The sequence below is a fragment of the Marmota monax genome, unplaced genomic scaffold (assembly GCF_021218885.2).
Source record: "Marmota monax isolate L192 unplaced genomic scaffold, Marmota_monax_Labrador192_F-V1.1 WCK01_AAM20220418_F8-fsc00014, whole genome shotgun sequence".
Classification (NCBI taxonomy): Eukaryota; Metazoa; Chordata; class Mammalia; order Rodentia; family Sciuridae; genus Marmota; species Marmota monax.
The window spans coordinates 35,397,349-35,424,395 of NW_026695222.1; the positions used below are offsets into that span (position 1 = coordinate 35,397,349).

Consider the following 27,047-nt stretch of genomic DNA (forward strand, 5'->3'; position numbering starts at 1 on the left):
GGACAGCCCTGGCCCGGTGGCTTGTCTGAGAGCAGACACCAGCCAGCGCAGGGTGGTCAGGCTCCCGATAGCCCCCTGGTGACTGCCCTCCACCTCTGGCTACAGCCCTCAGCGGGGGTCCTGGGGGCCAACACCTTGGTGCCTGGCCCCTCCTGCGCGGGGCATCTCAGGTCCTGTGAATGGCCCTGCCTTGGCAGATGCGGCTGGTCCACCCACCTCCGAGCGGAGCTTTCCGGTGGGCAGGAAGAGGAGGAGGACGGGCGGAAGGAGGAGGAGGAGGAAGCAGCTGGCGTGTGTTTAACCTGCGAAACCTGGCAGGCGTCCGTGCTCGGGGGAGGAGCCAGGCACCTGGGGGATGGGGGTCCCCGCTGACTGACGGGAGTCTCAGGGGTCCAGGAGGCTCAGGCCACAGTCCTGGCTCTGCCCCAGACCTCGGCAGGCCTTAGGCACACCCATGGGCTTCTTGAAGCTTCAGGGAAGCCGGGCAACACCTTGTTGGCCTCACACGGGTCAGGAGGACCTGGGGAGGGGAGGCCAGGGGGGCCCTGTGGCTGCAGCAGGTGAGGAGAAGCGTATTCCCACTTTACAGAAGAGGAAAGGAAGGCTGGGGGTCTCATGACTCACCCACAGGGAGCAGGTCCTAAGGAGGTGGTGGCTGCCTGTGACAAGGCCCTGGAGGGTGGCTGTTGGTGACATTTGCTGAAATGTGCTTGCAGGGACCTGCAGGTCCCTTCACAGACAGGTTCAAATCTGCCCTGTCCCTTCTATGTCATGGGTTCAAAGCCAGGACTCAGCTGGCAGACATCCCTGGCTTGTGACTTGTTCCTGCTCCTCAGTAGCCATGTGGCTTTGGGAAAGGTCCCTTACCTCTCTAAGCCCAGTTTCTCCAGTTGCAGAATTAAATGAGCTAATACATAGGAAATACCTAGGACACCAAACATCACGTGGCGAGCACTGGAATCATGCACTGTTAGTATTTTGTTGTTAATTAAGTTTGTTGTTAATTAAGCCACTCATGGGTATTTTGCTGCTTGGGGTCAATTACATTCTAACAAATACCATGAGCACCCCACATAAAGTGCTTAGCACAGCGTAAGCACAGGGAGAGGTTGGCTGTGGTGACTGATTATTAAAGGTTTGGGGTGTGTGGTTTGATTCCAACTGAGCAGGATCCGGGGGTCCGAGGAAGCTGGGTTCAGAAGTGGGGACAGTCTTGCCTCCTGAGAGAGACTGAGTCTAAGTGGAGACTAGCTTAAGGCTGCCTCCTCACCCACACCTGCATGAGGGAGAGACATAGAAGGGACAGGGTGACATGAGCCATAGCCAGCCCTCTCCTTGTTCTGCAGGTGTTAGGGGCATTGTTTGGACCCAGATGTCAGTCTCTGAATCAAGAAGGGGTGTGACTGTCCTGCCCTCTTCCCACCCCTGGCTTCTGCCAGCCCAGCCGAGGCCGGTGGGGAGGCAGCCTCCCTGGAGCAGCCCCACCAGGCTGCAGCCCCGGGCGCCGGGCCTACCTGAGCTGCTGCCCACTGGGTGTGTGTATTCCTGCAAGGGGGCACAGGGCGCTCCCATGTGAATTTGCAACAAATTCCATTAAGCACCTGCTGTGCACCAGGCAACTGGGCGGGCGCTGCAGAGGCCCGGCCCTCCACGGATTTCCTTCGCAGGGTGCTGACCAAGTAGCTGGCAGTGACCAGATCTCAGGGCGGGGAAGGGGCACACCTGTGTTGGGGCCCTCTATCAGTAAGGGTGCCTTGGGCTCCTCGTTACATAATGCCAGTGGACGGTGGCTCCTGACCTTGCTGGTCAAGGTGACCTCTGTACTTCCGCAGCATCTCATCTCCTGGGCGCTTGTTAGAAATGCAGAATCTCATGCTCCAGCCGGGGGCCACTGGGTCATAATCTGAACTTTAACAAGTCTCCCCGCTGGTTTGTGTGAGCGTCAGGGTGACACCTGGCTTCGTTGCATTAGTGGCCACAGGTGATGCTTGAAGAGAACAGCAAGTGCCGGCACTGTGCCATACAGCCACATAGAGTGACAGTTAAGTCTCACGACAACCTGATGGTGGTGGGGCTGTTTGTTAATCCCCGTCCTAGACATGAGGATGTGGAAAGGGTGACTGGCCCAAGGTCACACAGTGAGTAAGTGGCCGAGCCAGGATTCAAAGCCAGGCATTTGTCTTTAACAGTCAGGCTCAGCTCTTTCATTTAGCAATCCCCTCTGCGAAGTAGATGCTTCCTGGATGGTATGGTGGCGTGACGATGCCACCGAGGACCCAAGTTCCCTCCACCTTTCCCTTCTGCAGACCCTCCTACGTCAGACTAGTTATGGCTTATCCTCGGGCTGGGGAAAGGCCTCTTCTTCCTGAGCCCCTTTCTGCCTTGTCAAAAGTTGGGATTCTGTATGTGAAGGGTGGAGGGACAACCAGCCAACCGAGCTTCCGCACTGCAGACAGGCCCATCTTGCTCATATGAAGGGCAGGGGTAGAGTTCAAGCCCCTGAGAAAGGCCCCTGGGTACAGCACCTGCTCCAGCCTGAGATGCTCCTGTTGACTGACTGCCTTAGTTTAAGGGTTTTCTCAGAATCAGATCTGAGACCTGGTGCAAGGAATCCACTTAGGAGGTGATTCTGGGAAATCATGGCAGAGGATCGTGTGAGAGAGACAGGGCTGGAGAGGCACGCAGTAAATGAAGCTGTAAGAAGCCAGCTCCCATCCAGTGGGGTGTCCCATGCCTATAATCCCAGTGACTCAGGAGGCTGAGACAGGAGGATGGCAAGTTCAAGGCCAGCCTCAGCAACTTAGCAAGGCCCTGTCTCAAAATAAAAAGTGAAAAAGGGTTGGGATATAGCTTAATGGTAGAGCATCCCTGGGTTCAATTCCCAGTACCACAAAAGAGTGTATGTGGGGGGTGGGAGCAGCAGCGGCAGCAGCCAGCCAGCCCCACTGCAGCAGTGTGACCCGAGTCCTGCTGGGGAAGCCGGCAGTTACCCCCAGGAGGTGAGGGCAGAGGAATGTACACTCCGGCTCTTCTCAGTTACTGACTGGAGGCTGCTCCTTTTGGGAGTCTTGACCTTCTTGTAGAGAGAGGGGCTAGAACCAGAGTCCTTTAGAGGCCACAGAGACTTAGGCAAAGGAATGTCACTGCTGCAATTAGAAGTCGTGGACACTAAATAGTTTTTTGGGGGGTGGGCCCACAGAGCCACGCGCTGCCTGAGGGCAGAGCCTCCATCTCCCGCTGCCCAGCCGAAGCCTGGGACTTCTCTCCGAGGGCTCCCCTCTCTTTCTCTTACTTAATCCACAGTTGGCCCCCCATTTTACTCTCGATTATTCCTTGAATCCATCCATTTCCCCCCATCTGCATCCGTGAGTGGCCCTAGTTGAGGCCACTTGTCACTCTCCCCTAGATACCAGCAAGTCTCCTTCTTGGTCCAAATTCCCACTCTGTCACCTCACACTTTCTCTGCCTTTCTAGGCCTCTCCTAGTCCCCAGCCTGGCAGCCTAGCCCACCACCCCAATCCCTCCACACTTCCCCACCTCGCCCCAAGTTTCCGCGGCCGTTGCCTCCGCGCCTGGCACTCCTTTTTCTGCCTGTTCTCCTGCTTCGCCCTCTGACTCATGCCGCCTCCAGATCTCAGCTCAGAACTGGCACACAGGCTTCAGCTCATGTGCCAACTCCAGCTAATTGATAGTGGCTCCCTGGAGTCTGTGTGGAGAAGGGTTCTGGAGCCAAGTCCGGGCCTGGCAGGGCTGAAGTCGATTAGCAATGTCTGCCCTGGGTGTGGGCTGGGCAAGTGGAAGAGCGAGCGCGGCCCGCCACTCCTCCGGCGGCATCAGCAGCACCCACGGCCCCTGGACTCCCCGCCACAGCACCTTCTACTCTCTACTCTAACGTCCCCTGTGGGTGTCCGTCCCACTGGACACCAGATTCCGTGCCCGCCCGGCTGGCCCACATGCTCTGCAGATTTTGGTGAACAGATGTGGGGAGCCAAAGCGCACACACAGTCCATTCCTTACCCCCCCCCCCCCGCCCAGCCTTCCTCATGGCACAAAAGCCAGGGCCGCATCATCCTCTGTCCATTGGGAGGCTCCTAGAGTTCTCTCCCAGGCCCCACCTGCTCCTCCCCTCCGCCTGTTGTTGTCCTGAAGTGTCTGGGTCATCAGCAGCCAGGCCTCTGGGCGTCTGGGTCACCGTGCCCACATCCCAAGAAAGCAGCATGTGAGCCAGTGACAGGGCATTCAGGGTCACATGTCTGCCACACAGTTTCCCTGTTCAGTGTGGGCCCGGGGGGTCGGAAGATGGTCAGACCCCCTCCCCTTCCCCTCTTCTGCTGTAGCAGGTCATTGTGCCTAAAGGACAAAGTGGGACTGGTGTGGCTAGGGGCCCCCATCAGATGGGGTCGTCCCTGTGTTTCACAAGCGCTCCTATTTGTGGAGCCTTCGATGGTGCCAGTCCTTCTGAGGAGTTTGTGTCGTTTGCTTCAGCGGCACCAAGAACTCTCCCGTCATTGTTTATCCCTGTTTCCTGAAAAGGGAGCCGAGGCCTAGAGAGGGGAATTAGGCGTCTCCATGAAAATCCAGGCCTCCCTGACCCCAGCGCTTAGGGCCCCTCAGGGCAGTAGAGCCGGAAGTCAGCCCTCCACACCCAAGGGTCCTGCATCCGTGGGTTCCATCAGCCTCCGATGGAAAATGTCAGGAGAAAAAAACAGTGTTTGTACTGAATGTGTGAACACTTTTTTTTCTTGCTGTCATTCCCTGAACGGTCTAGTAAACCAATGGTTTGCATAGAATTGACATTGATCAGGGGTTACAAATGATCTAGGGATGATTTAAAATATACAGAGGAGGTGCGTAGGTTGTTTGCAAATACTACACCACCTTATGTAAGGAACATAAGCATACATGGGTTTGGGAGTCTTTGGGAAGTCCTGAAACCAACTCCCCGGGGACACTAAGGGTTGACTATCTACTTTAATGGCTCAGAAGGTAAACTCCAGAGTCAGACCCCTGGGGTTCAAATCATAGCAGGTTGATCTTGATTTACTTATTAACAGTTCTGTGCCTTGATTCACCCTTCTGTGAAATGGGCATTGATCACAAATGCCTAGCTTTTGTAGAGAGTTGTTAAGAGGATCAAGTGAGTTAACATGAATAAATTAGTACGATCAGTACTTGGCTCATGATACATTTTTGATAAATAAAAAATAAATCCTTGGCTTCATGCCCACAAGCCACACTCTCATGGGAGTGGGGCCGGTTTGGAACTGTCTTGAATGCCTGAAAAGCCAGTCAGGATTGTGTGACGCGGTGTGTCCTGGCACGCGGTCAATTCTGCTACAAGCGCTTGTTTTGAAAACGAGAATTTGTTCCAACACAATGGCAGTATTAGGGAACAATCTGAGCATAACGGGATTTCGCATTTGCTCAGTCAGGCGTTGGTTTCATCCATGAGAAACACCAGGTGAATGCAGAGGCTGTCCCCAACCAGCCATGCGTAAAACCCCACACCGCTCAGGTGCCCTCAGTTTACCGGGTGTCATGAGCCATTCCTGGCGGGACAGTTTTCCACCCCATTTCAGATGGTGCTCACTTAGGACTGCACAACAACTCGCTGTCTGCTTCTCTTCTGACAAGCAAACTTCCGCGTCCCTGAGCAAACCAGGTTTTCAAGGAAAAGTGCTGTACTCATGGTATCTTTATGCATTTCAGAACCACTTAGCATGCATCAAACTGCTGCCCTGCTACCGTATTTACTAGGTTCCTGTCCTCCTTTTCTTTTAATGTGACACTGACCCCATTTTCTCCATAAGCCATGTTCTTCTTTGCAAGATTTTGCAACCCACAGTAATTTTTAGAACTGCATACTTTGCACTACAGCAGAATTGATGTATTTGTAGGCATGGCAGGGTGGTTGGACAGACGGACATGCAGGGGTGCACAAGTGGGCAGCAAGCGCGTGAATTCCCAGGAGCTTTCAGAGAACCCTGTAGCCAGTCATCACTGTGAGGCTTTTGCAACCTTAAAATTCCTGATGCTGTGGAGACTGGAGCGAAACCCAGAAAAGAGACTGGAGTGAACCCCAGAAAACCCAATTATTACTTTAACTATCAAGAGCACAGAAAATCCAGGGGCCAAACCAAGCTCAAAGGTTAATGAAAAAAAAAGGCAGATGACTTTTAGGTCCATGAACAAAACTAACGGAATTTGAAGTGCAAGAAATCTCAATTCACCATAACACAAAATGAAAGGCCAGTCGAACATGGGTGTCCCCTGTTTCAGGGCCTGCCATCCCTGGAGGAACCTGGTCTGCAGCCCTGCCCCACTCCTCCAGATGGCCGGGGCTGGGTTGCAGATGTCCAGCTGCTGCACTGCCTAACAGGCCTGGAGCCAGAGAAGCCCTGAGAGTGCCAAGAGGAGGCCCCTGCAGGCCAGGCCAGGGCGTCTCCCTCCTGGGTTCACAGCAGATCCTCTGTGCCGAGTCTGACTCATCTCACCAGCTCTCCCCAGCAATTCAGCAAGGCAATTACCATTTATTCCCATTTTATAGATAAGGAAACTGCAGCTAGGAGAAGTTGAAAACTTGCCCCCACAGATCCTGCTGATCCCAGTGACTCAGGAGGAGGCTGAGGCAGGGAGATCGCAAGTTCAAGATCAGCCTTGGCAACTTAGCAAGACCCTGACTCAAAATCCAAAATAAAAAGTGCTGGGGCCCGGCACGGTGGTCACACACCTGTAATCCCAGCAGCTCAGGAGGCTGAGACAGGAGGATCGCGAGTTCAAAGCCAGCCTCAGCAAAAAGCAAGGCGTTCAACAACTCAGGGAGACCCTATCTCTAAGTGAAATGCAAAAAAAAATAGGGCTGGGGGTGTGGCTCAGTGGTTGAGTGCACCTGAGTTCAATTCCTGCTACCCCCCCCTACTCCCCAAAAAAGTGGAGAGTGGACAGTCATTTAGGAGGAAGCTGAGGCAGGGAGATGGCTATCACTGTAACTCAGTGGTAGAGTGCTCCTGGGGTTAACATCCAGTACCTAAAACAAAAAACAAAAAAAAAAGAAAGACAGAAAACAGCCCTAGATTGCACATAGGATCCAAGGTCTATGTGATGCCAAAGTCCAATCTTAACCAGTATCCTTCATTCTGCCTGTTTGATACCAGCTGTGGGGTTTGATAACGAACATTTATTAAGCTCCTGTTGCATACAAGGACTGGTCCAAGTAGTAGCATGATGTGGCACTTCATAATTCAGCCAGCTCTAAGTGTGCCTCTGCTAATGAGCCCTGTAAGAGGACAATTTGGAAACATTTACAACTGATAAGAGCATAGGCTCCAGCCTCCTAAATGACTGTCCCCTCTCCACGGGGTAATTCGATCTTGTTGACAGATAAGAGCACTAAAATGCAGTGACAACAGTCAGAGCTCCAGGTCTGACTCAGTAGCCTTTGCCTTTTTTCCTGCTCCAGGGGAGACCCAAGGTGGAGGGGGTCTCCAGAGCCGCCAGCCCTTCGGCCAGCAGGAAGCGGCCACACTGACCTCCTCCTCCAGCCCGTGGGGGACGCGCTGGCTCAGGGTTTCCAGGGCATTAGCCTGGTTCCCTGGCAGCCAGCGAGGCACCCTGGGATGGGAAATCAGGCAGCCGCCCAGATATTAGAAACAATTACCACTAATTACCAGGCCTGCCAGTTCCCCATTGTCTGCTCACACCCCACCAGGAACTGGGGAGCAGGCAATGACGACGGTGGAGGAAACTTTCAATTTCGGGCTGTGGAAGGCCTCTCTGCCTGAGCGGCTGGGCTCCTTCCACGCCTCCTCGGAGCCCAGTGGCCCAGCCATTTCTTTTGCTTTTAGCACAAGACAGCCTGTGCCCCTCAGAGCGCTAAGAGGGTGGGGCGGAGAGTCCCAGGGCCTGGAGGGAAGGCCTAGTCGCCCTGAGCTCTGCCGTTCGCCTCGATGATGTTAACTCAGGGTCTTTGGTTTTATCAGAGTATTACTGAGTACATATTCCAGTCCCCCAGGTGCTTAAGTGGGTTATTTTTTTAGATACTTGATTAATTAAAAATATAGCATTGTAAAGTCATCCGGATGGTAGCCACAGAAGCCCGATGACCTGGGCTCCAGAACTGCTCAGCGTCTGTCTTGGTTTGGTTTCTTTCAGAAGCAGACCCACACTCAAAGATGAGAGTGGAAATGAGTGCTTGGTGAGGTGTTCCCTGGAGTCCCCAGCGAGGCAGCAGCATGAGGAAGGAGATGGGAGGAGAAGGAGCCAGTACAGGAGGGTTACTCAGCCTTTGACCACCGTGGGCGGTGGATGCAGGGAGACCGTGTTGGATGTGGGACCCAGTTATCCCTGCGGCACACCACTCCCAGTTTGTCACTGGTTGGGGCTGTTTCTGGGGTGTTAACCCTTGGGATCTTCCAGCCTGCCCTGCGCACAGGTGGAAAGTGCTGTCACAGCCGAAATCGAGCCCTCAGACTGTGTGGTCTGTGTGAGCGCCTGGGCGAGCTGAGCCGAGAGAGGGCAGGAGGGTGGGCAGGTTTCCGACCTCTCGTGCCAACCTGTGTAATGAGCCCAGGAATAGTAGCAGCCTGGGGCCGAAAGGCAGAAGCGAGTTAAAACCTGTAGGAGCCCTGAGATGCCGGGTGACTCTGTAAGCTCTGGACTTTGCTATTTTGACTCTCAGTATGGAGTCTCCATTTTTCTGGTGTTTGTGGAAAGTCAATCTGACTCGGTTCAGATTTCCCCGAGGCTTGTGCTTATGTGGAAGTTTACGTAGAAAGACTCTGTGTAAATTGCTAAAAGAGGCCTTGGGGTGACGTTCAAAGTACAACCGGCCCTTTGTACCCAGGGGTTCTGCATCCGTAGATCCAACCAACCTCAGATCAATAATATCTGAAAAAAAAATTTCCCCAAAGTTCCCAGAGTCAAAACGTGGACCTGCCACACGCCAAGCACCGTGCTGGACTCACACAAGGGAGTTGGGGAGGCCCCCACGGCAGCCCCTTCTCAGAGCTCCGAGCGCCTTGGCGGGCCTCAGGTCTCGACTGCTTACAACTGTACTGAACAGGTACAGATGTTTTCCTTTCTGATCATTATTCCCCACATCATGTAAGGTGTAACAGTCATTTAAATAGCATTTCCACTGTGCTAGGTGTTTGAGTAATTGAGAGATGATCAAATTAAAATATACGTGAGAATCGGATGCAAATCCTACACTGTTTAATTCCGGGACTCGAGCACTGTGGGTTTTGGTCTCTGAGGTCCTGGAACCCATCCCTGTGGATACGGAGGGACGGCTGAGGTAGAGACCTCAGGACAGACCCTGATCGACTGTTCAGCATTGCAGCCAGCACCCACACACGGGAATTTTCTTGTCCTCTCTTCCCCCTCCCCAACATTTACTGCCATCTGACATACTATATAATTTAGGGACAATATTTTTTTTTATGTGTCTTCCTCCAGCAGAATCTAAACACTCGAGGGCGGGAGTCACTGACTTGTTCCCTGATACATTCTATGTCCAGAACAGTGCCTGGAAGTAGTGTGTGCTCCGTAAACACTTGTCAAATGAATGAGTGAGTGACAGGGACACTGGCTGTAGTTCCTAGTGTGCCAGGGAATTGTGCTGAGCTGGTCATGCATGGACCATGGAGGCAGAGTGGGAGGTCCTCAGACACCACCCGTCATTCTGGCCATTTTGAACGGGACCCTCAGCTCTCTCGCCTCCTTGCCTGACTTTCCTCGACTCTCTGGCTGCTTTGGGGCAGGACAGCCTGGTTTGGTACCTGTTCTTCTAAGTCTGTTTCTTGGCACCGAAAAGCCAAGAACCTCTCTTGGTCTCTGCACCCTAAGGGCTGCCCTCCTCTGAGGCAGTGGACATCAGACAATCTGCTGCTGCCTCTGTGGGGGACAGGGCAGGGGGAGTGGGAGTTGTGACAGTGAAAAGCACTCGGGCTAGAATGTCAAGTTCCCATCCTGCATTGGCCTGATGGCTGCTTACTCAAAACCAGAACCTGCTGGCCACACTGGGGTGCCTCACAGTGTTGAGGGAAGACGTGAGCAGCCAGGACGGGGGCTGGTAGAGTCTGCAGGTGCTTTTCACGGGGACAGGCCATCCCATGGCTCCGCTCCATGAAGCTCCCATCCTATGTCTGAGGCCCACATCTGGTGGGGAAAGAGAGCTCTTGCCCTCAAATTCATACAAAGCTCCCAGGCAGATTCTTGTTGACTGAATTAGGCCACAGGCCTGATTCTCTGTGCCAGCTGGCCAAGGAGAAGGAATGGCCTGATTGGTCAGGCTGAGTTGCAGGCTCAGCCACTGCAGTCACATGCCATGGAGAGGGATCCCCAAAGGAAATCTGAGATCTTATTACCAAAGGAAGGGGAAGTGGATTTTGGTAGCCAGGCAGCAGCAACAGCAGCTCACCTTGAGGTCCAAAGCTGCTGTCGGGACACCTCAAACTTTGGTGCGTAAAGTGGTTGTCGGGGACTCAGGCTAAACTGCAGATTCTGATTCAACAGAGGGGAAGGGGGTGGAGTCAGGTGCAGTGTGATCAGTTAGCTCCAGGAGATGTGATGCTGCTGGCTCCAGACCACCCTTGGAGGATCAAGGCCTCAGAGAACAGGAGCCTGGCCTGTAACAGACCATCTCCCGTGATTCTCACAGCCAGAGAGGTCAGTATCCGCTTAGCCATTCCCTGGAGGCTCAGCGAGGAGAGTCTGGGTGATGGATGTGGACGACGATCCACAGGGAAAGGGGAACGTTCTGGAGCTACCTGCCCCAGTTCAGGAGTTCTGTCTCACCCTGCAAACATTTATATTCACCTTTTCTCCTTGCAGCCTTAACTACGGGGGAGTTTGTCTGGCATCGGATGCCCAGTTCAGTGACTTCCTGGGCAGCATGGGGCCAGCGCAGTTTGTGGGCCGCCAGACCCTGGCCACCACACCCATGGGTAAGTCCCCAAACGCCTGCTACCTGTGGACGGGGATAGGGAGTCCCACCAGAAGTCCTGCGTCTCCCCTTCCCCTCTGCCCTGCTGTGGGCACCCAACCTGGAGCCTGCTGTGCGTGGTCAAGCCCTGGCAGAGCCTGGACCCTGGCATGGGGTTGACGCTGGTCTTATTCGGGCTGGAGCCGGGGAAGGGGCTTTTATCCCTAAGCAGAGAGGAGCCGCTGGGTCCTTGCTGAGTTCCCAGTCCATTTCTCAGTGTCATCTCCTGGGGCCTCCTGCAGGTGACGTGGAGATCGGCTTACAGGAGCGGAATGGTCAGCTGGAAGTGGACATCATCCAGGCTCGGGGACTGACAGCCAAACCAGGCTCCAAGACACTGCCAGGTGTGGGGCCAGCTCCTCTCTGCCAGCCGTGGGTGGAGGTCCGAGAGGGTATAGAAGAGAGAGACTTGGGCCCAATCATGGGAGGCTCCTCTGTCCCAAAGCTGGTGGCTCAGTGTTGGCCCCAGGGACCCAGTGGAGATGGTGGGTCAGCCTTGTCTGTCTGGCCGCTGCAGTGGGCTCCGGGAAGGTGGACGTGTTTCCGGTCTGTAGCTGTACCCCGTGACTAGCAGGGTACTCAACATGTGCCTAGTCAGCTTGTTGAGTGAGTGGGTCAGCAAATGAATGTGAAGGCGGGGTGGGCAGGTCATGGGCTGAGAGGACAGGGGAGTGCAGAGCAGGGGAGGGGAAGGCCTGAGGAGAGGGGGCCGCCCAGTGCTAGCTGCACCCACCACCCACCATGCCCCACTTGCTCCTGGGCCTCCTCCCAGACTCCCTGGGGCCACTCCTCTCTGGGCAGTGGGTGGGCGGCGCCCCCTATTTGGTACCCTTTGCACACCCCATGAGGAGCCAGCCTAGAACTTCTCCCACTGGCCTCTGTCCCCAGCGGCCTACATCAAGGCCTACCTGCTAGAGAACGGGGTCTGCATCGCTAAGAAGAAGACCAAAGTCGCTCGCAAGTCGCTAGACCCGCTGTACAACCAGGTGCTGCTGTTTCCTGAGAGTCCCCAGGGCAAAGTCCTGCAGGTGAGGCTCTGTTTGTGTATGTGTGTGCGTGGACACGAGGGTGTGGTACCTGAGTCTGGGCATCGTGCCTCTGGAGGCCCCCCCTGGAAGGAGCTGAGCACCGGGGCTGATCTGTGCCCACAGTGTTCGGGCCCCTGCTGAAGCAGCCTTCTGAGTCTGGCGGACCACAGAGGTTTGGCCCCAGCCCGGCGGTTACTGAGACGAGCTGAAGAGTGCCCATCGTGGGCAGGCAGGGCCTGGTTAATGCCCACAGGGCCCTCTGCCTGGCTCTCTGTGCCACCTGGGCATCCCTGCCTGCATCTCATTTCTTGCATCCAGCCCAGACAGGCAAAGCAACAGGGGCCAGATAGTAGGACTTTGGCAAAACCGGAAGCCCAGGTCCTGTGGAGGGCAGGGTTTTCCACCATGTGGGCTGAGACCCATTAGTGAGTTGTGAGTCAGTTTTAGCAGGTCTCAAGAAATAATATTTTTAAAAATGGAAAGGGGGTAAGAAGGAAAGCCTCCATCGCTCTTAGTAAGGTAACAGTGTCTGGGGCACCTTCTTCAACTGTACGTGCCGTGTGCACGCTGGGTGGTGGGGCAGTATCTTCGTTGCCTTATGTCACTGTCAGAAATGTCTGGAAAACACAGCTGGCCCAGGGGTGTTCAGGTAGCATTTGAAATAGCCTGAAGACCATCTCAGGACCACCCCTGGCCTGCTGGACAAAGGTTTGTGTGTTCTGGTCCTCAGGGCAGGTCCCTTCTGGGATGTGGAGGGAGTGGGGAAGCAGAAAGCTTCCCATGGATCCTTGGGTCCTTGCTGGTGGATAACCCGACAAATGTCACAGTGGGACAGACTCACCATGAGTGATGCCCCTGGTGTCTCTCCATGCGTTCAAAGGGCACCTGTCAGATTAGATTGGGGCCCACCCTCATTTTAACTTAACTTGATGCCCCTTATGACCTACCACAGTCCCAGACTTAGGAGGTGGAGCTTAGAGCTTCAGTGTATAAGTGGTGGGGACCCGGTCAGTCCTTGGCACCAGTGAAAACGAATCTATCCATGCACCGGCAGTGGGCTCCCCATCAGCTCTCCGAGGAGCAAGCTCAGGAAAAGGATTTCACTTCTGAGCCTCCATTAGACAACGGTGAAACTGGACTGTTTTGCATAGGGTTGGGGGAGGTGGAGCCCACGGCCTGTTTAGACACATGGCCACGAAGCCAGCCCTCGTTTGACTGTGACCCCGTGTGTGGACCTCAGGTTCTTGTTTGGAGCCCGTGAGTTGCTGGGCAGGCTTCAGACCCGTGTCTCTCGCCCTGCAGGTGATCGTGTGGGGGAACTACGGGCGGATGGAGCGGAAGCAGTTCATGGGTGTGGCCCGCGTGCTGCTGGAGGAGCTGGACTTGACCACCCTGGCCGTGGGCTGGTACAAGCTCTTCCCCACCTCCTCCATGGTGGACCCAGCCACAGGCCCCCTGCTCCGGCAGGCATCCCAGTTGTCCCTTGAGAGCACCGTGGGGCCCTGTGGCGAGCGATCTTAGTGCCGGGGATGGGGAGGGGCTCCCCGAGATGGCTGGAGACCACCCAGCCCTGACCTGGGACCCCAGGCCCAGGGGCACATTGAACAGAGGAGGATGGGGTTCTCCCCCACAGCGGGGGAAGCAGAATGGGGAGACCTGCCCCCCTCGGGCCCCTCCTCACCTTTCTTTGCCTCCTCCCCGAGACCTTCCCTCTCCCAGCGGGCTGGCGCACTTTGACTTGGCTGGCCTTGACCTGGTGGATGCGGCTGCGGTCGGAAGAAGACGGAGGTGGCAGAGCAAACCCCCCACCTGCCCAAACACTGTCCCACCTCTTCCCCTTTTGCCCCCTCGGAAGCTGCTGCCCAGAGCCAAGTCGAGGACCCAGCCGGCCATCTCCATGGTGCCAATTACCAGCAAGTGTCTTTCCTGCGGCACCGGGTTCAGGCAGGACACTGCCCCAGAGCCGACCGGGCAGCTTCGCAAGGATCCGGAGCCAGCTCCTGGGGCCCACAACCCCCACTTGAAGAGGAGCTTGGGCCTCCCTCTGCCTGCCCGTGGAAGGAGCTTTGCCGCAGCTGTCCGAGTCAATCTGTCCATCCCCTCCTGCCTGCCCCTCTTCTGGTGGCTCTAGGAATGGAGGTCCAGCAGGAACTGAAGGAAAGGAGGCAAGGGGACCCTTTGCTCCATGGCACTGTGACAGACTCGTCTGGGAACTGTGGGTGGACTGGAAGGACACTGTCACCTGTGTTTTGGTAGAAGTGCTGTGGGACCCTGAGGTTCCAGAACCCCTGCCCAGGGAGATCGCCGTCTCAGCATGTGGGGGATGCTGGGTTGGAGGGGGCTTGGGGAAAGCTAGGATTGGGACTGGCAGTGCCATGGTAAGGGTTTCCAGTAGGGGGACCCTTCTTGTTGGATGAGATTGAAGGTCATCTTTTCTACCCCTCTGCCTCAGTTTAGGGGTCTGGGGCGGCATTAGAGCCCCCCGTTTTAGTCTTTGTCAGTCATCCTGCACTGAAGGCACAGCCCCTTGGTTCCCTTGATCGTCTTGGTTCAAGGGAAGGAGTGGGATGCTGCAGGGGCTGAGATTTGGGAGCCTGGGCAGCTGCCTTCCCTGCTGGGCCCCGAGCCCTTTCGCATGCCAGGGAGGCCTCTGGAGGCCGCAGGCTGGCTGGTCTGTCTTTATAGAAGCACATTTCCGCCACCTCCCCGAGGCCCGGGCAGCCTGCCTTCCTCTTCACCTAGTCCCTGCGGGGTAGGGCGTAGTCCAGTTAGCTGGTAGACTTAGTGTTCACACCCGGGGCCTGTTCCTAGCTCCGACTAGTCTTTTACGGGGTGGAGAGGAGACCCAAGGACTTTCCAGGAGCTCGTCTCCTGGCTGGCTGGGCCCTGTTGGTAGCCGCTGCTCCTCCTCCTCCCCTTCCTTCCTCTTGCTGTAGGGTCGTAGCTGAGCTGCCCGCTGTACTCAACGTTCTGATTACTTGCCCTTGGTACTGATTTTCTTTATAAGGCACTCCTGAGGGTGGCCGAGCCTTGCCGAGAGGGCCTGGGCGCCATCAGGGCCGCATTTTCCACTGGGAACACCTGAGCTGTTCAGTTCCACCGAGGATTGCTTCCACGTGAAACTCTGGGTCCCTCAGTCTGGGTAGGCCCAGGGTGTCCTTTAAAATTCTGGTTGCGTTCCATCGCCTCCATGGAACTTCTTAGTTGCACGGCAAGAAGCGCTGGAGATGCTCCTCTTGTCCACGAGGCCTTCAGAACCTCTCAGGATCGTGCAGGGGTGAATCCTGAGGCTGGGGCCCGAGGGAGCAGGGCTCGTGGGCTCCCATCTAAGGCCCACCATCAGCCCCTCCCCCATTTTTTTAAACATTGTGATTTCTCTGATGTTTGTTTATTATACACCATTTGAAATATTTTGAGCCAGGAGAGGAGAGAGGCTTCTCTTTCTATCCATCATTGCTGTGGTTTTTTCAGGGGCCACTTTTCAAGGATGGGGCAGAGCCTGGCTGTCCCAAGCAGAGGGGGAGGGAGCTCATGCTGACTTGTCCTCCCCTCTCCATCTGAGCCCTCCCTTGGGTGTCTGCAGAGCCTTGGGGTGGGGGAGGGAGGGAGGGGGAGGGAGGGAGGGAGAGAGAGAGAGACAGAGAAGGAGACAGAGAGAGAGAGAGAGCGCTCTCCAAAGCAATAATTACCCCCTGGGGTGGTCAGCGAGGCCCCCCCAATGATTTTCTTGTTTGTTCTGTGAAATCTCGCTCACCTCCTGGAGGGGTGGGGTGGGGGCTGGAGCCCTGTTTCTTTGTATCATCATTGTGAGCACGTGCCCTCCTAGGAGGGGCTGTGACCATTGGGTATGGGAACCATCGTCTGTCCTCGCCAAAGGAGGGGGGTTGGGGAGGGGGAGTGACTATTTTCATCATTAGCTTTGGGCAGCCTTCAAGCCCAGCCTGTCCCCGCTGCTGTCTGATCCTTTGCCAACTCAGACTCCACCATTTGGATAGGAGCAGAAAGGGTGGAGTTGGGGGGCCTTTCTAGCACTGGGGTCTCTAGGGGACAATTCTTTTCTCCATCTCTGGGCAGAGGTCACATGCAGGGGTGCCATGGGAGGGTGTCATCTCCACCGTCCTTCTCCAGATGCCTTTTCATACTAAGGGAAAGGGCTTTGGGGACCTTTAGTGCATTTCCACTTTATAGATGAGATCTAGCCTGGCACAGGAGGAGCCACCCTGGGGTCACCTGGGCACTCAGTGGCACCCTGAGCCTTGGCTTCCTCCTCCCAACTGGCTGAGCTGGAGCCATACCAGGATGAAGGGGCTGCCACATGCCACACTCCCTTTCCCTCTCCTCAGAGCCTCCTAATGGTCCCCAAATAGGGGCAGGACAAATTGTAATCCCTATAAAAGCCTAGGCAGCTGAAGCCCAGCAGTGGGGAACGACTTGCCCAGGACCCCCTGCAAGTCAGCGGCTGGGGCAGAAGAGGGGCTCCTTCAGGCTTCCTTCCTGCACCAGGAGACGGTCGTGCCAGGGCAGGTGCCGGGACCGTATTCCAGCTCAGCCCCGGGCTACACACCCCTGCTCTGCTCTGCTCTACCTACTGGGCCAGTGTCTTTTCTGGGTTTGGGTTTGGGGGAGAGGGTTGCCAGGGGACCGAGGCTTCCTAGCAGGCTGCCCAGCTGACCGAGGGCCTGCAGGATTTGGCCAGGCTTGGATGTGTGGGTGGGGCTTCTGTCCAGGGTCATAGCTCTCCAGGACTGGCTGGAGGGAGAGTTAGAAACACCAGCTTCGGCCAGGGCACAGGGAGTGGGCAGAGGCACCCACCCTCTGGGGACTTCCCCACTCTCCTTCACCTGTGCCAGGCCTGCCTCCTCTAGTGCTGTCCACACTTGCAGGTTCATACCCTTGACCCCCACAGGAGCCCTGGGTAGTAGGTGGAGGGCAGCCTGCGTTGTGGACTCCATTTTCAAGAGGGCAAGGTGAGAGGAAAGTGCTTGGTGAAGGTCCCGCTGTGAGGGAGTGGCTGAGCCCTGACCAGCATCTCTAAGCTCATTCTTCCCCAGGAGGTCAGCTGGAAGTTCAGGGAATGGCTGTCCACTCTACAGCCTGATTCGCCACCCAGTTCCAGGAGCCCCGGGGGTGCTTCAGTGTTCGGAACCCCATGAGCTCCACTCCTTTCAGAGGCACAGCTGTTGCATCAGGCAAGGTCACCTGCACTTATTTATTGAGCAGCAGTGCTGTGCTGGGCCAAGGGGACCGACCCCCTCCATCCCCCTGTACCAGCTCCCCTGCCCTCTGGGAGGGCCCATGTCTGTAGAGCAGCACCTCAGAGGATGAAAGTGTTTGAGCCCAAGAGCTCACCTGACAAGGCCCGAGGACTGGGCTCATGCCCATTTCACCCAAAGCGTCTGTGAGGGCCCAGTGGAGGCTGGAATGGGGGCAAAGGTGTCACCTCTGAGCCCTTTGATGCTACAACTGCCTCCTATAGGGGGTGGTGGGTTAGCGGGACCCTGGGTCCTCAGGCTGGGGGCCTCTCCCACCCACCTTTTCCTTATGCCCTCTCTAGGAGCAGGACCGCCCAGACCTTTGGGGAGGGAGGGTTTCTGGGGCCCCTGGGTTGGAGTGGGTCACATCGCATTGTGTTCATGACCATGTAGCTCATGTTAACATTAAAGTTTTTGGCTTTTCTAACTGGGCTTGTTCGTGGTTTGTGTTGAGATGGTTCCTTCTGGAGGGATAAAGGCTCTAAGGGTCTTAATGCTGTGGGATGCCAGGATGCCCCGCCAGGGTCTTTGTTAATCCCCTAATGGGGCCGAGACCTGTCTGGGAAAGCCCTGCTGGAGATGCACAGGAGGGAGCAGGGTTCTAAATGCACCCAATTGTCTTACTGATGTGGAAACTGAGGCCCAAGGAAAGAATGAGATTCCCAAAGTCACAATGCTGGTGATCGGCAGGACCCAAAATAAAGTTCATCCCACAGCACTGGGCTGCCTCCTGGGGGGGTGGGGTCCTAGTGACATAGGGGCTGTCAGCAAGATCTCCTTCATCTGGGAGTAGGGCTGGCTAAGGACAAAGGAGCAGCTTTATGCAGTGGGGGTGATCATTCAAACGTGGGTAATTCTGTACAGGCTGGGTGAACAGAAAGAAGTCATTTAAATGTGCAAAAAATGGCCGCTGGGGAGGTTTCCTTCCGTGCATCTGTTCTCCATGCTTCTAGCTTGAGCACCTGGCTTCCCCATAGGGTTCCAGTGCTGAAAGTTGTACATTTCCCTGCCGCACATGATCCACCTCTTCACAAAACACGTAGCCACAAGTCTCCCCTCTGAAGGGCCCTCAGGTAAGGTGGTCCAATGCAAGGGCTGTCCCAGGTGCTGATGTGGCCAGGCCTTCTTGCAGCAATGTGCACCTATGGAGTGACTACAGACTAGCTTGTGCTTGTGATGCAGCATAACGCATTTTTGAGGGGCTGGAAGAGATGAGCATCAGAAGGTAGTGAGGAGCCACTCCTTGCAGAAGACAACCTCAAGGCCTTGGCTCCTCTCCAAGCCCCCGGTGGGTGCCCTGGGAGATGCTCCAGATGCTCCCAACCAGGTTTGACCCCGCCTGGCCAGGGCTGTCAGATGGACCGGGCCCGGGGCCTGTCTGCCCTGCTGCCGCACACGGCCACAGGGCTCGAGGGGGGCGAGAAGCCCAGATTGTCGCGGGCGCACCTCTCCAGCTGCCGGATGCGGCGGCAGGAGCTGCAGATGGAGCCCGCCGGGCCCGCGTCTCCTCCGCGGGGCCGCGCGTGGCTCTCCGGCGCCGCCCGGTGAAGCGAGCCGGCCAGGCGGGCAGCGCGCTGGGGCCCCTCCGCGCTGGCGGCCAGGAAGCGCAGGACGACGAGGTTGAGAAAGGCGCCGATGACCGTGAGCCCCAGCAGGATGTAGAGGAAGCTGAAGGCCACGTAGGGCGGTGTCCTCTGCAGGGCCTCCTCGCTCTGCAGCGCCACGAAGTCCCCGAAGCCGATGGTGGTGAGGGTGATGAAGCAGTAGTAGTAGGCGTGGAAGAAGGACCAGCCCTCGAAGTGCGAGAAGGTGGCGGCCCCGAGCGCCAGGGTGGCGGCGCACGCCAGCAGCCCGGCCACCACCATGTTCTCGGTGGACACGTGGGGCCTTCGCAGGCCCAGGCAGCGCTTGGCCCCCAGCAGGAGGCACCGCACCAGCGCGTTCAGCCGCTCACCCAGGCTCTGGAAGGTGACCAGCGTCAGGGGGATGCCCAGGAGGGCGTAGAACATGCAGAACACCTTGCCCGAGTCCGTGCCTGGCACCGTGTGGCCATACCCTGTGGCGGGAGAGCGGAGGGAGGGTGGTGAGAGCCCGGCTCTGTCTACCAACACCCTCAACACCCTTGGTGGCAGCCTGCCCCTGGGTGTCCCCCCATCCGAGAGCCTCTGAGCGTCGTCAAATGCCAGACCTAACCAGGCCATTCCCTGGCTTTAAGACCTTGAGAGGTTAGTCGTAATCTCCCCAGACTAAACAACCCGAATATCCCTCCATTAGGGAATGGATAACAACCTGTGGCACATCCCAGCAAGGGAGAGACCCACCTGACTTCGCCTGGTTTATGGAGTCTTGAAAACTATTGCGTCTCTATTGTGGCAGTGAAAGGAACAACCGACTGTTGCTTGCAGCCACAAAAGTTGGATCTCAAACCAAAAGGTAGAATGTGCCACATGTTCCATTGAAAGACATTCTGGGATTAGCACAGCTATGGGGACAGAGAACAGATCCGTGGTTGCCAGTTTCTGGGGTTGGAAGAGGGGTTAAGTACAGAACTTAATAGGAATTAAGTACAGAGCAGCCAGAGGCGGAGGGAATGGTTCACGCTCTGAGAATCGCTGTTTCACTATGTGTAAGCGTACCTCGGACACAAAACCAAACCAAGCCAGGCAAAGGCTTCTAGTGTCCACTGGTAAAGTCCCAGCCTCAAGAGGCATCCCAGCTCCTTCCTGATCGGGCGCCTCTCTCCAGCCGCACCCCTTCTCTGGCACCCCACTCTCTGGCTATGCCTTGTTTCCCCGCCAGCAGAACCCACCCCCACAGGCTGTTTCTCATGGCTTCTCCCTGCTGGATGGCCTTTTCTCCTTTCCCCCAGTCCACTCCTCCCTTTCCAAATCTCACCTCCACCTCTGCCATTGGCCAGCCCTCACTAAATGCCTCTTGATTCTGTTTGGATCTGGTGTAGGGATTTCTTCACTGCACCCCTCACTCTTATAGGGGATCAAGACATGAGAGGACTTCCTTGAATCTTGCATCAGGATGCCATTAATGCAGAATGGGGGGGGGGGTGTGTGCCTCTTTCTGGAGAGAGAAGCAATAGTTTTCAAGGGTCCATAAACCAGGAGAAGTCAGGTGGGTCTCTCCAACAGAATATGCCTCTTCCAGCAGATCAGCGCCACTGGCCAGAATGTAAAATACACGAGCCTTCCGGTCTAGGTAGGTAGTTTCACAGTTAGGAAGTTAGCCCTCACATGTGAGCAAAATGACATATGCTCTGGGTAGTCACTGTAGCATTTTCAGTCCTAGCAAAAATTAGGAACAACCTAGGTGTCCATCAATAGGGGCTTGGCTACATACATCATGGTGCCATCTGAAAGATGGAGTACCACACAGTAGTGGTTCTCAGCCCAGAGTGCTTTTCCCCTGAAGGGACATTTGGTGATATCTAGAGACATTTTTGTCACAACTAGGGGGAAGGGGAGGGTGACTGTGTGGTTGGCTCTCCAGGATAGAGACCACAAATACTAATATCTTGCAATGCACAAGACACCTCCACAACAGAACCACCAGGCCAAGATGTCAGTAGATCAGAGATTGAGATGCCCTGCTAACTGCAATGAAAAGATGACCCAGCTCTTTAGGGACTGTTATTAAAACACACCAAAATATATTAAGTGAAAAAAACGAGACAAAATCATGTGTATGATATAATGTCCCTATGACGTGTGTTGTGGCAAAGGAATACATTGGCAGAGAATACAGACTGAAGGATACACAAGAAAGTGGCGACTCTATCTGACTGAGAGAGAGAGGAAGTGATGGGTTAAGAGACAGGGCAGCCGGAAGATTTCCTTTACATTTAACACCTTTTCACGCTCTGTGAAGTGTGTGCCGTGGGCATGTGGACCATTCACACCATCAACGCAAAGAACTGTACAGCTAAAGAACTAAGGCTGCCTTCCACAGTGCTCCTGCCTGGCCCTGACAGTTTGCCTCTGTCCTTTTTTTTTTTTTAAATATTTATTTTTTAGTTTTTGGCGGGCACAACATCTTTGTCTGTATGTGGTGCTGAGGATCGAACCCGGGCTGCACGCATGCCAGGCGAGTGCGCTACCACTTGAGCCACATCCCCAGCCCCTATGTCTGTCCTTTTAAAGGGGATTCTGTCCATCATCAGACTTAAGCTCCTTGAGGGCAGGAACCATGGCTGCTCCATAACAGTTTATTGACTGAAATCAAGTTGAGGGGATGCTAGAGGGAGACAGAAGGGCCTCTTTAGGAATAAGAGTCCAGGAAATGCTGTTTCCCCTGCTCTAGGCTATGCCAGATTTGGGCAGATAACGAAACAAATAATGATAGTAACTCAACATACTAGTACTCTACATGCCCTCCGGGTGACCATATGAGATGACATTATTATCCCTATTTTAGAGATAAGGAAACCAGGCTCAGAGGAAGGAAGCTGCCCAAAGGTCCCAGGGCCTGAGTTGGTAGCCACTATCCCCAGGGCTTCTGAATGCTTTTCTTCTATCCAAACAGAGGTCAGGTTCCTGGGCCCTGGTGCAGGGCTATCTGCAAGGCTGGTTTAAGCAGACCAGACCAGCGTGCAGGTGGTGGCGCCCCCAAGTGGTCAGCCAAGGCAAACTCCTATTTCCACTCAGTTATTCTTTCCCAGGGCTCCACAGGCATGTCAGAGGGGTACAGGCAGGAGGGAAGCCAAACCCATCTGGACGGCCTCCAAAGAATGTAGGGAAGGGCAGAAAAGGTGGGTGGGGTGGCATCCACAGTGACACAGTGACAGGGAAGGACTCAGGCTGAACCCAGATAGAGAAGCAGTGGTGCCTATGTAGACAGGAGGGGGCAAAAGGGCTGAATGGGAGCTGGAGTCAGAGTTGACAGTAAGGAATTATTATTACTAATGAACAGTGCCTCCTTAGCCTCAGGCACCGGGCCTTGACCTCACCTAAACCTGACAACCACCCAGTGAGGCAGGAACAATTGCACTTTGCCTTTGATAAAACCAGGGCTCAGAGAGGTACAATCAATTGCCTGAGAGGGTAGGTGGCAGTGGAAAGGAACACAAAACTCCATGTAATTGTACAAGTTGTGCTTTGAACTCCCCCCCTTAGCCCACAGCTCCCATTCGCTTGCAAGAGCATTAAGGAGAAACTCTCTCCAGGGCTGGGGCTTCCAGACGACTGCTCCCAGCCCAAGGAGGTGCCTGCACATCCTGAGCTGAACCTGTGGGGTGGCTGCACCAAGCTTGGAGCCTTGCAGCGCATGCTTCTCTCCTTTGCGGTTTCCCCAGACTTAGACTCAGTAGGTACCAGTCAGACGGTAGTCATGGCAACAGCTGGTGGCCCAGATGCTGCAAAGAACTGCTCTGATCCCTGAGGGTGTGGTCCAAAGCTTGTGGTAATTAGTCATTCCATTAACAAATATTTATTGAGCATCTATTATGGGCTAGGCACTGGGCCATACAGCAGTGACTAACACAGATGAGGTCTCTGTTCTCATGGAGTAATAATAATAATTATTATCATTATAACTCAAGAAACTTTTTTTGGTAGTGCTTTCTGTGTCAGGCAGTGCGCTAAAACTTTTGCACCTATTATCTTCTTGATAATAATCTCCCCATAAAACCGGAACAGAGCTAATCGGTAAACACTGTAATTTCACAAGAGAAAAATGTGACTCTGAGAGCTTAAGCAACTCGTCTAAGGTCACACAGCTGGTGCGATGCAACGGGCAAGGAAGCAACTCTGGGCAATTGGTCCTGCAGCCCCACTTCGTCTGTCCCCCAGCCCCTGGGGCGTGTCCGAGCACTCCTGCGCCAGCCTCTCAACTAACACTGTCGCCTGCAGGTCCTGCCTCGGCTGACTGACAGCCCTACTCGGCAGGAGGCAAGAGAGGCTCGGACCCGTCCAAAGTCGCTCCGCTGGACGGAGGTGGCCTGAAACCCGGAGGCGCCCGCGGCTGGGACCGAGCGGCGCGGAGGGGACGCGCCGGGCGGCTCACCGATGGTGGTGATGACGGTGATGGCGAAGTAGAAGGAGCCGGCGAACCTCCACTGGCGGCCGGCGCGGTGCGGCTCTGCCTGCCGCGCCAGGCGCTCCAGCTCGCGGTAGTCCTCGGCCGAGAAGCCGAACCTCCTCCGGAACTCGCCGCGCTTCTGGGCCAGCAGCCGCCGCCGGCCGCTCTCCGCCTCGGACTCGAGCGCGTCGAAGACGGCGGCGCCCGCCAGCAGGTAGCACAGGACGCAGAGCAGCAGCGCCGCGGTGCGCGCGCTCGCCCGCGCCGTCCACATGGCGCCCGGCCCGCGCCCCGACGGCGGACACGCAGCGCCCAGCCGACAGCAGGGCGGGGCCTGCCCTCCCCCGCGCTCCGCCCCCTCGCGTCGGCCTCGGCTCCTGCCGGCGCCGGGCTCTCAGACCCTGACGGCCCGGGTCTGCAGAAGTCCGTCTCCACCGCTAGTTCACGCTGCGACCGTGGGCCAGCCTTCCGCGCCCGCTTTCCTTCCGTCAGTCAATCATCCGGCAGGTGTCCACCCCGCACCTACTGATGCACACAGGATTCCTGGTGAAAAGAAAGCTGTAGCAGGGTTGGCTAACACACACACACACACACACACACACACACAGGTCACTCCAGACCGTGTGAAAAGAGGAAAGCAGTGCCCCAGGAAGATGCTCCTGAGCAGCAGCTCAGGTGGTCGGGAAAGTCACCCAGGTGAGGCACCCAGGCAGCCAGTGCAGGTTTCTGCTTCCAAACAGGAGGGGGCAGGCTTGGCAGCCAGGAGCAGCAAGGAAGCCAGTGTGGCTGGAGTCCAGAGAATTGGGGTGCAGGGTGGGGAGGGGACAGAAGGGAGACAACAGACTTCGCACAGGATCTTATGTGGGTCTGTTCTTCAGCAGGACTGAAAACTACAGAAAGGCTGCTGCAGCACACACACAACACAGCGATCTGAGTCACATTTTTTAAAAAGAGCATGGTGGTGGTGTTGGGCTGCGGCTCAGCCATAGGGGGCTCCCTAGCACGTGCCAGACGCTGGGTTCGATCCTCAGCACCACAAAAAAATAAATAAAATAAAGGTATTATGTCCAGCTACAACTAAAAACATCAAAGAGAGAGAGAGAGAGAGAGAGAGAGAGAGAGAGAGAGAGAGAGAGAGAGAGAGAGCGCATCGGACTGCCATGTGGAAGGGGGAAGGTGGCGGAGAGCAGAGGAGAGGCTGGTGTAACTCCAAGTGGGTTAAGGTGGCCTGGCTCATGCACATGGCACTGGAGAAGGAGAGAAATGGATGAATCTGGAGTAACTTAGGCAAATGGAGCCGGGTTCCCAGCCAGCATGTTAAGGGGTCTTCCTGGTGTCTGGGAGTGTCCGCATGGCCAAGCTGCAGACAGTAGACAATGGGCAGAAGTGATGTCTGCCACTCCCAGGTCTGGCCCCTTAAAGTGCTCTCCTTGTTCCCCACCTGCAGGCTGAATGCAGAACACTAAAGAGACATTGCAGGGCCATGTACCATCAGGAACACTCATTTTGAACTTCTGTTGCATTGTGTGAAGCCCCTGAGATTTGGGGCTGTTACTCTGATAGGTGGAGGGCTAGGACTTGCTGATGAGTTATGTGGCGGGGAAAGGAGAGGACTCAGGGTGGCCCCTGGTCTTGGGCCTGAAGGGCTCAATGTTAGGCCTTCCATTGACCCCACTCCTCCAGATCCCACTCCAGTTCCCCAGTACCAAGTGACACTGTTTTCAGCGTCCTGGTGAGCCTGCTGGGGACTCCCAGCAGGGAGCTCCCAGCCTCCCCAGGTCTCTGCTGCAGCCTTAGTGTGTCCCCGAGCTGGCTCCAGCCTCCACCATGCCTTGTTTCCTGCAGCCACCCTAATTTTCCCGCGATTGCAGGGAGGAGATCAAGAAATATGTTTCCAGAAGCAGGGTCAAGGCTAAGGCTGGGGCGACCTGTCTGGACTGGACATCTCATGGACTTCACATGGAACCCTTGCTTCAGTGTGCAGGAAGCAGGTGCAGGGTAATCGCCAAGTCCTCACTCTCAGGTCATGGCCAGGGCAGGACTTGAATTTGGGGCTGTTTGACTCCTGAGATCACGATACTTGTCTGGACTGATGCTGCTGGCACCTCCCTCCCTCCCCCCTCAGCTCCATGGACCTGGCCGTCCTTACCTGAAAAGGGAATAGGGAGCCTGGGCCACCACACTCCCCCTCCTCTGCAAAGGTCCTGTGACACACAGCTGAGAGGTGCTCTGTCTAATGCACCTGCTGTGGGTGGGTATTATTGGGGCTGGGGGGAGGGGACTGTCTGCCTTCCAGGCAGGTGACTCTGCCCTGTACTTGGCATTTTTGGTTCAGCAGCTCTATTTTAAGGCAGAGGAGGTTAGAGTTTGTGTATGTGTGTTTCTCAGCTTGGAAAATCGTCAGCTGAACAGTCACCCAAAACAGCAACACCCGAGGCCCCCCCTTGAGATACCCAGCTTCTGTCTCCTTCCTGCTTTGGGGATCAGGGGACCTAGTGATTTTCCTCTGTCCTGTTGTGCTAGTGTCACAACCGTGACCCCTCGAGAAGGCCTTGGTGTTTCTTCTTGCAGAGCTCCAAGGTTGACAGTTTTGAGGACAACAGAAAAGTAATCCCAACCACCAGGTGAGCCCCAGGCACCCTTCAGTCCCTTCATATCTGAGTCTAGAGCCTTTCGAAAGCTTTGTGAGCCAGCCAGGCCTTGCCATTCCCATGTCAGGGAGAGAGGGGACTCGTCTAAGGCCACCCGTGGTGGGGCAGTGGTTGAGAAAGCAGAGCCAGCCTACATTCCATCCTGGGCAGGCGAGTTCACCTCTTTAAGCCCTGGTTTCAGCATCTGGGACTCTGGGGCTGGGGATGGCTGCCTAACAGATTCCTGTGGACACTGAATGGAAATGTGTGAACAAGCACTCAACACGGAGAGCTCCGGTTCCTGTCAGCAGCCCCCCACCCCACTCATTCTTCTCTCCCCTTTCCAAACTGCTTATTCTGCAGGGCAATTGTAATCTTAAGAGACTGACTTTTATACTTAAAATATAGCTCAGTAATTTTCCAGAAGACCAGAGGTCCTGGCCGTTTTTCCTGATAAGATCTCTTTCTTGTTAGAATGGATTATTCTAACCTCAGGGGACATCAGGTACTAGCTACTTGGAGATGGCAGCTGTGGCCTTTCTGCAGCCTGATTATCATTTAGAGATCTGGCCTGCAAGAAAGTAAAAGCTGCTTCTTGCTAATTCAAGAATGATGTTGGTAGGATTTTAAGGTCTTCCAGAATGTTCTGGGCACTGGAAGAAAAACCTTGTGGTTGAAGACCTGGAGAGATGGAACCTTGAGTATTGCCAGGGAAATACCAGTGTTTCCAGGCCAGAGCCCCACTGTTCCCGGGAAGATGAGGGTGTTCTTTGGGGGAACAAATGACAACTGTGTGATTTGTCTCGATTAACTGACTAACCACTGGCCCCAGATTCATGGGCTTCTCACATTATTATCCCCATCTTCTAGGTGAATAAACTGAGGCCCAGGGTAACAGCAGAGAGAAGCCCACATTGAAAACCAGCGAGTCTGGTTGCATAGTCTCTCTGCGATCTTACCCTCCACGCCACGCAAGTGCTGTGCAGTAGATCTCTCTATGATGATGGAGGTGTCCTGTATCTGTCCTGTCCAGTGTAGTAGCCAAATTTGAAGTGTGTCTAGTGCAATAAAAGAACTAGTTTTAAGCACAGCTTAATTTTAATGAATTTGACTGTAAATGGCCACA

The 27,047-nt window shown here is 55.3% G+C and overlaps 2 protein-coding genes across 3 annotated transcripts in view; one reads left to right on the forward strand and one right to left on the reverse strand.

The window, feature by feature from the left end:
- Positions 1–15,617, forward strand: part of Rims4 (regulating synaptic membrane exocytosis 4) — a 52,526-nt gene extending 36,909 nt beyond the window's left edge. For both annotated transcript variants that reach the window (XM_046433849.2, XM_058575519.1), the window contains exons 3-6: positions 10,834–10,946; positions 11,227–11,328; positions 11,873–12,012; positions 13,315–15,617. In XM_046433849.2, coding sequence (XP_046289805.1) covers positions 10,834–10,946; positions 11,227–11,328; positions 11,873–12,012; positions 13,315–13,533 — 574 coding nt within the window. In that variant the 3' untranslated portion in view covers positions 13,534–15,617. The remainder of the gene's footprint in view (positions 1–10,833; positions 10,947–11,226; positions 11,329–11,872; positions 12,013–13,314) is intronic.
- A 1,590-nt stretch (positions 15,618–17,207) lies between these two features.
- Kcnk15 (potassium two pore domain channel subfamily K member 15) lies at positions 17,208–23,565 on the reverse strand. Its single transcript, XM_046433317.2, has 2 exons — positions 23,277–23,565; positions 17,208–19,320 (listed from the first exon to the last, which is right to left on the reverse strand). Exons 1-2 carry the CDS (start codon positions 23,563–23,565, stop codon positions 18,617–18,619), a joined length of 993 nt encoding a protein of 330 aa, XP_046289273.2. The 3' UTR covers positions 17,208–18,616.
- Between the last annotated feature and the right edge of the window lie 3,482 nt (positions 23,566–27,047).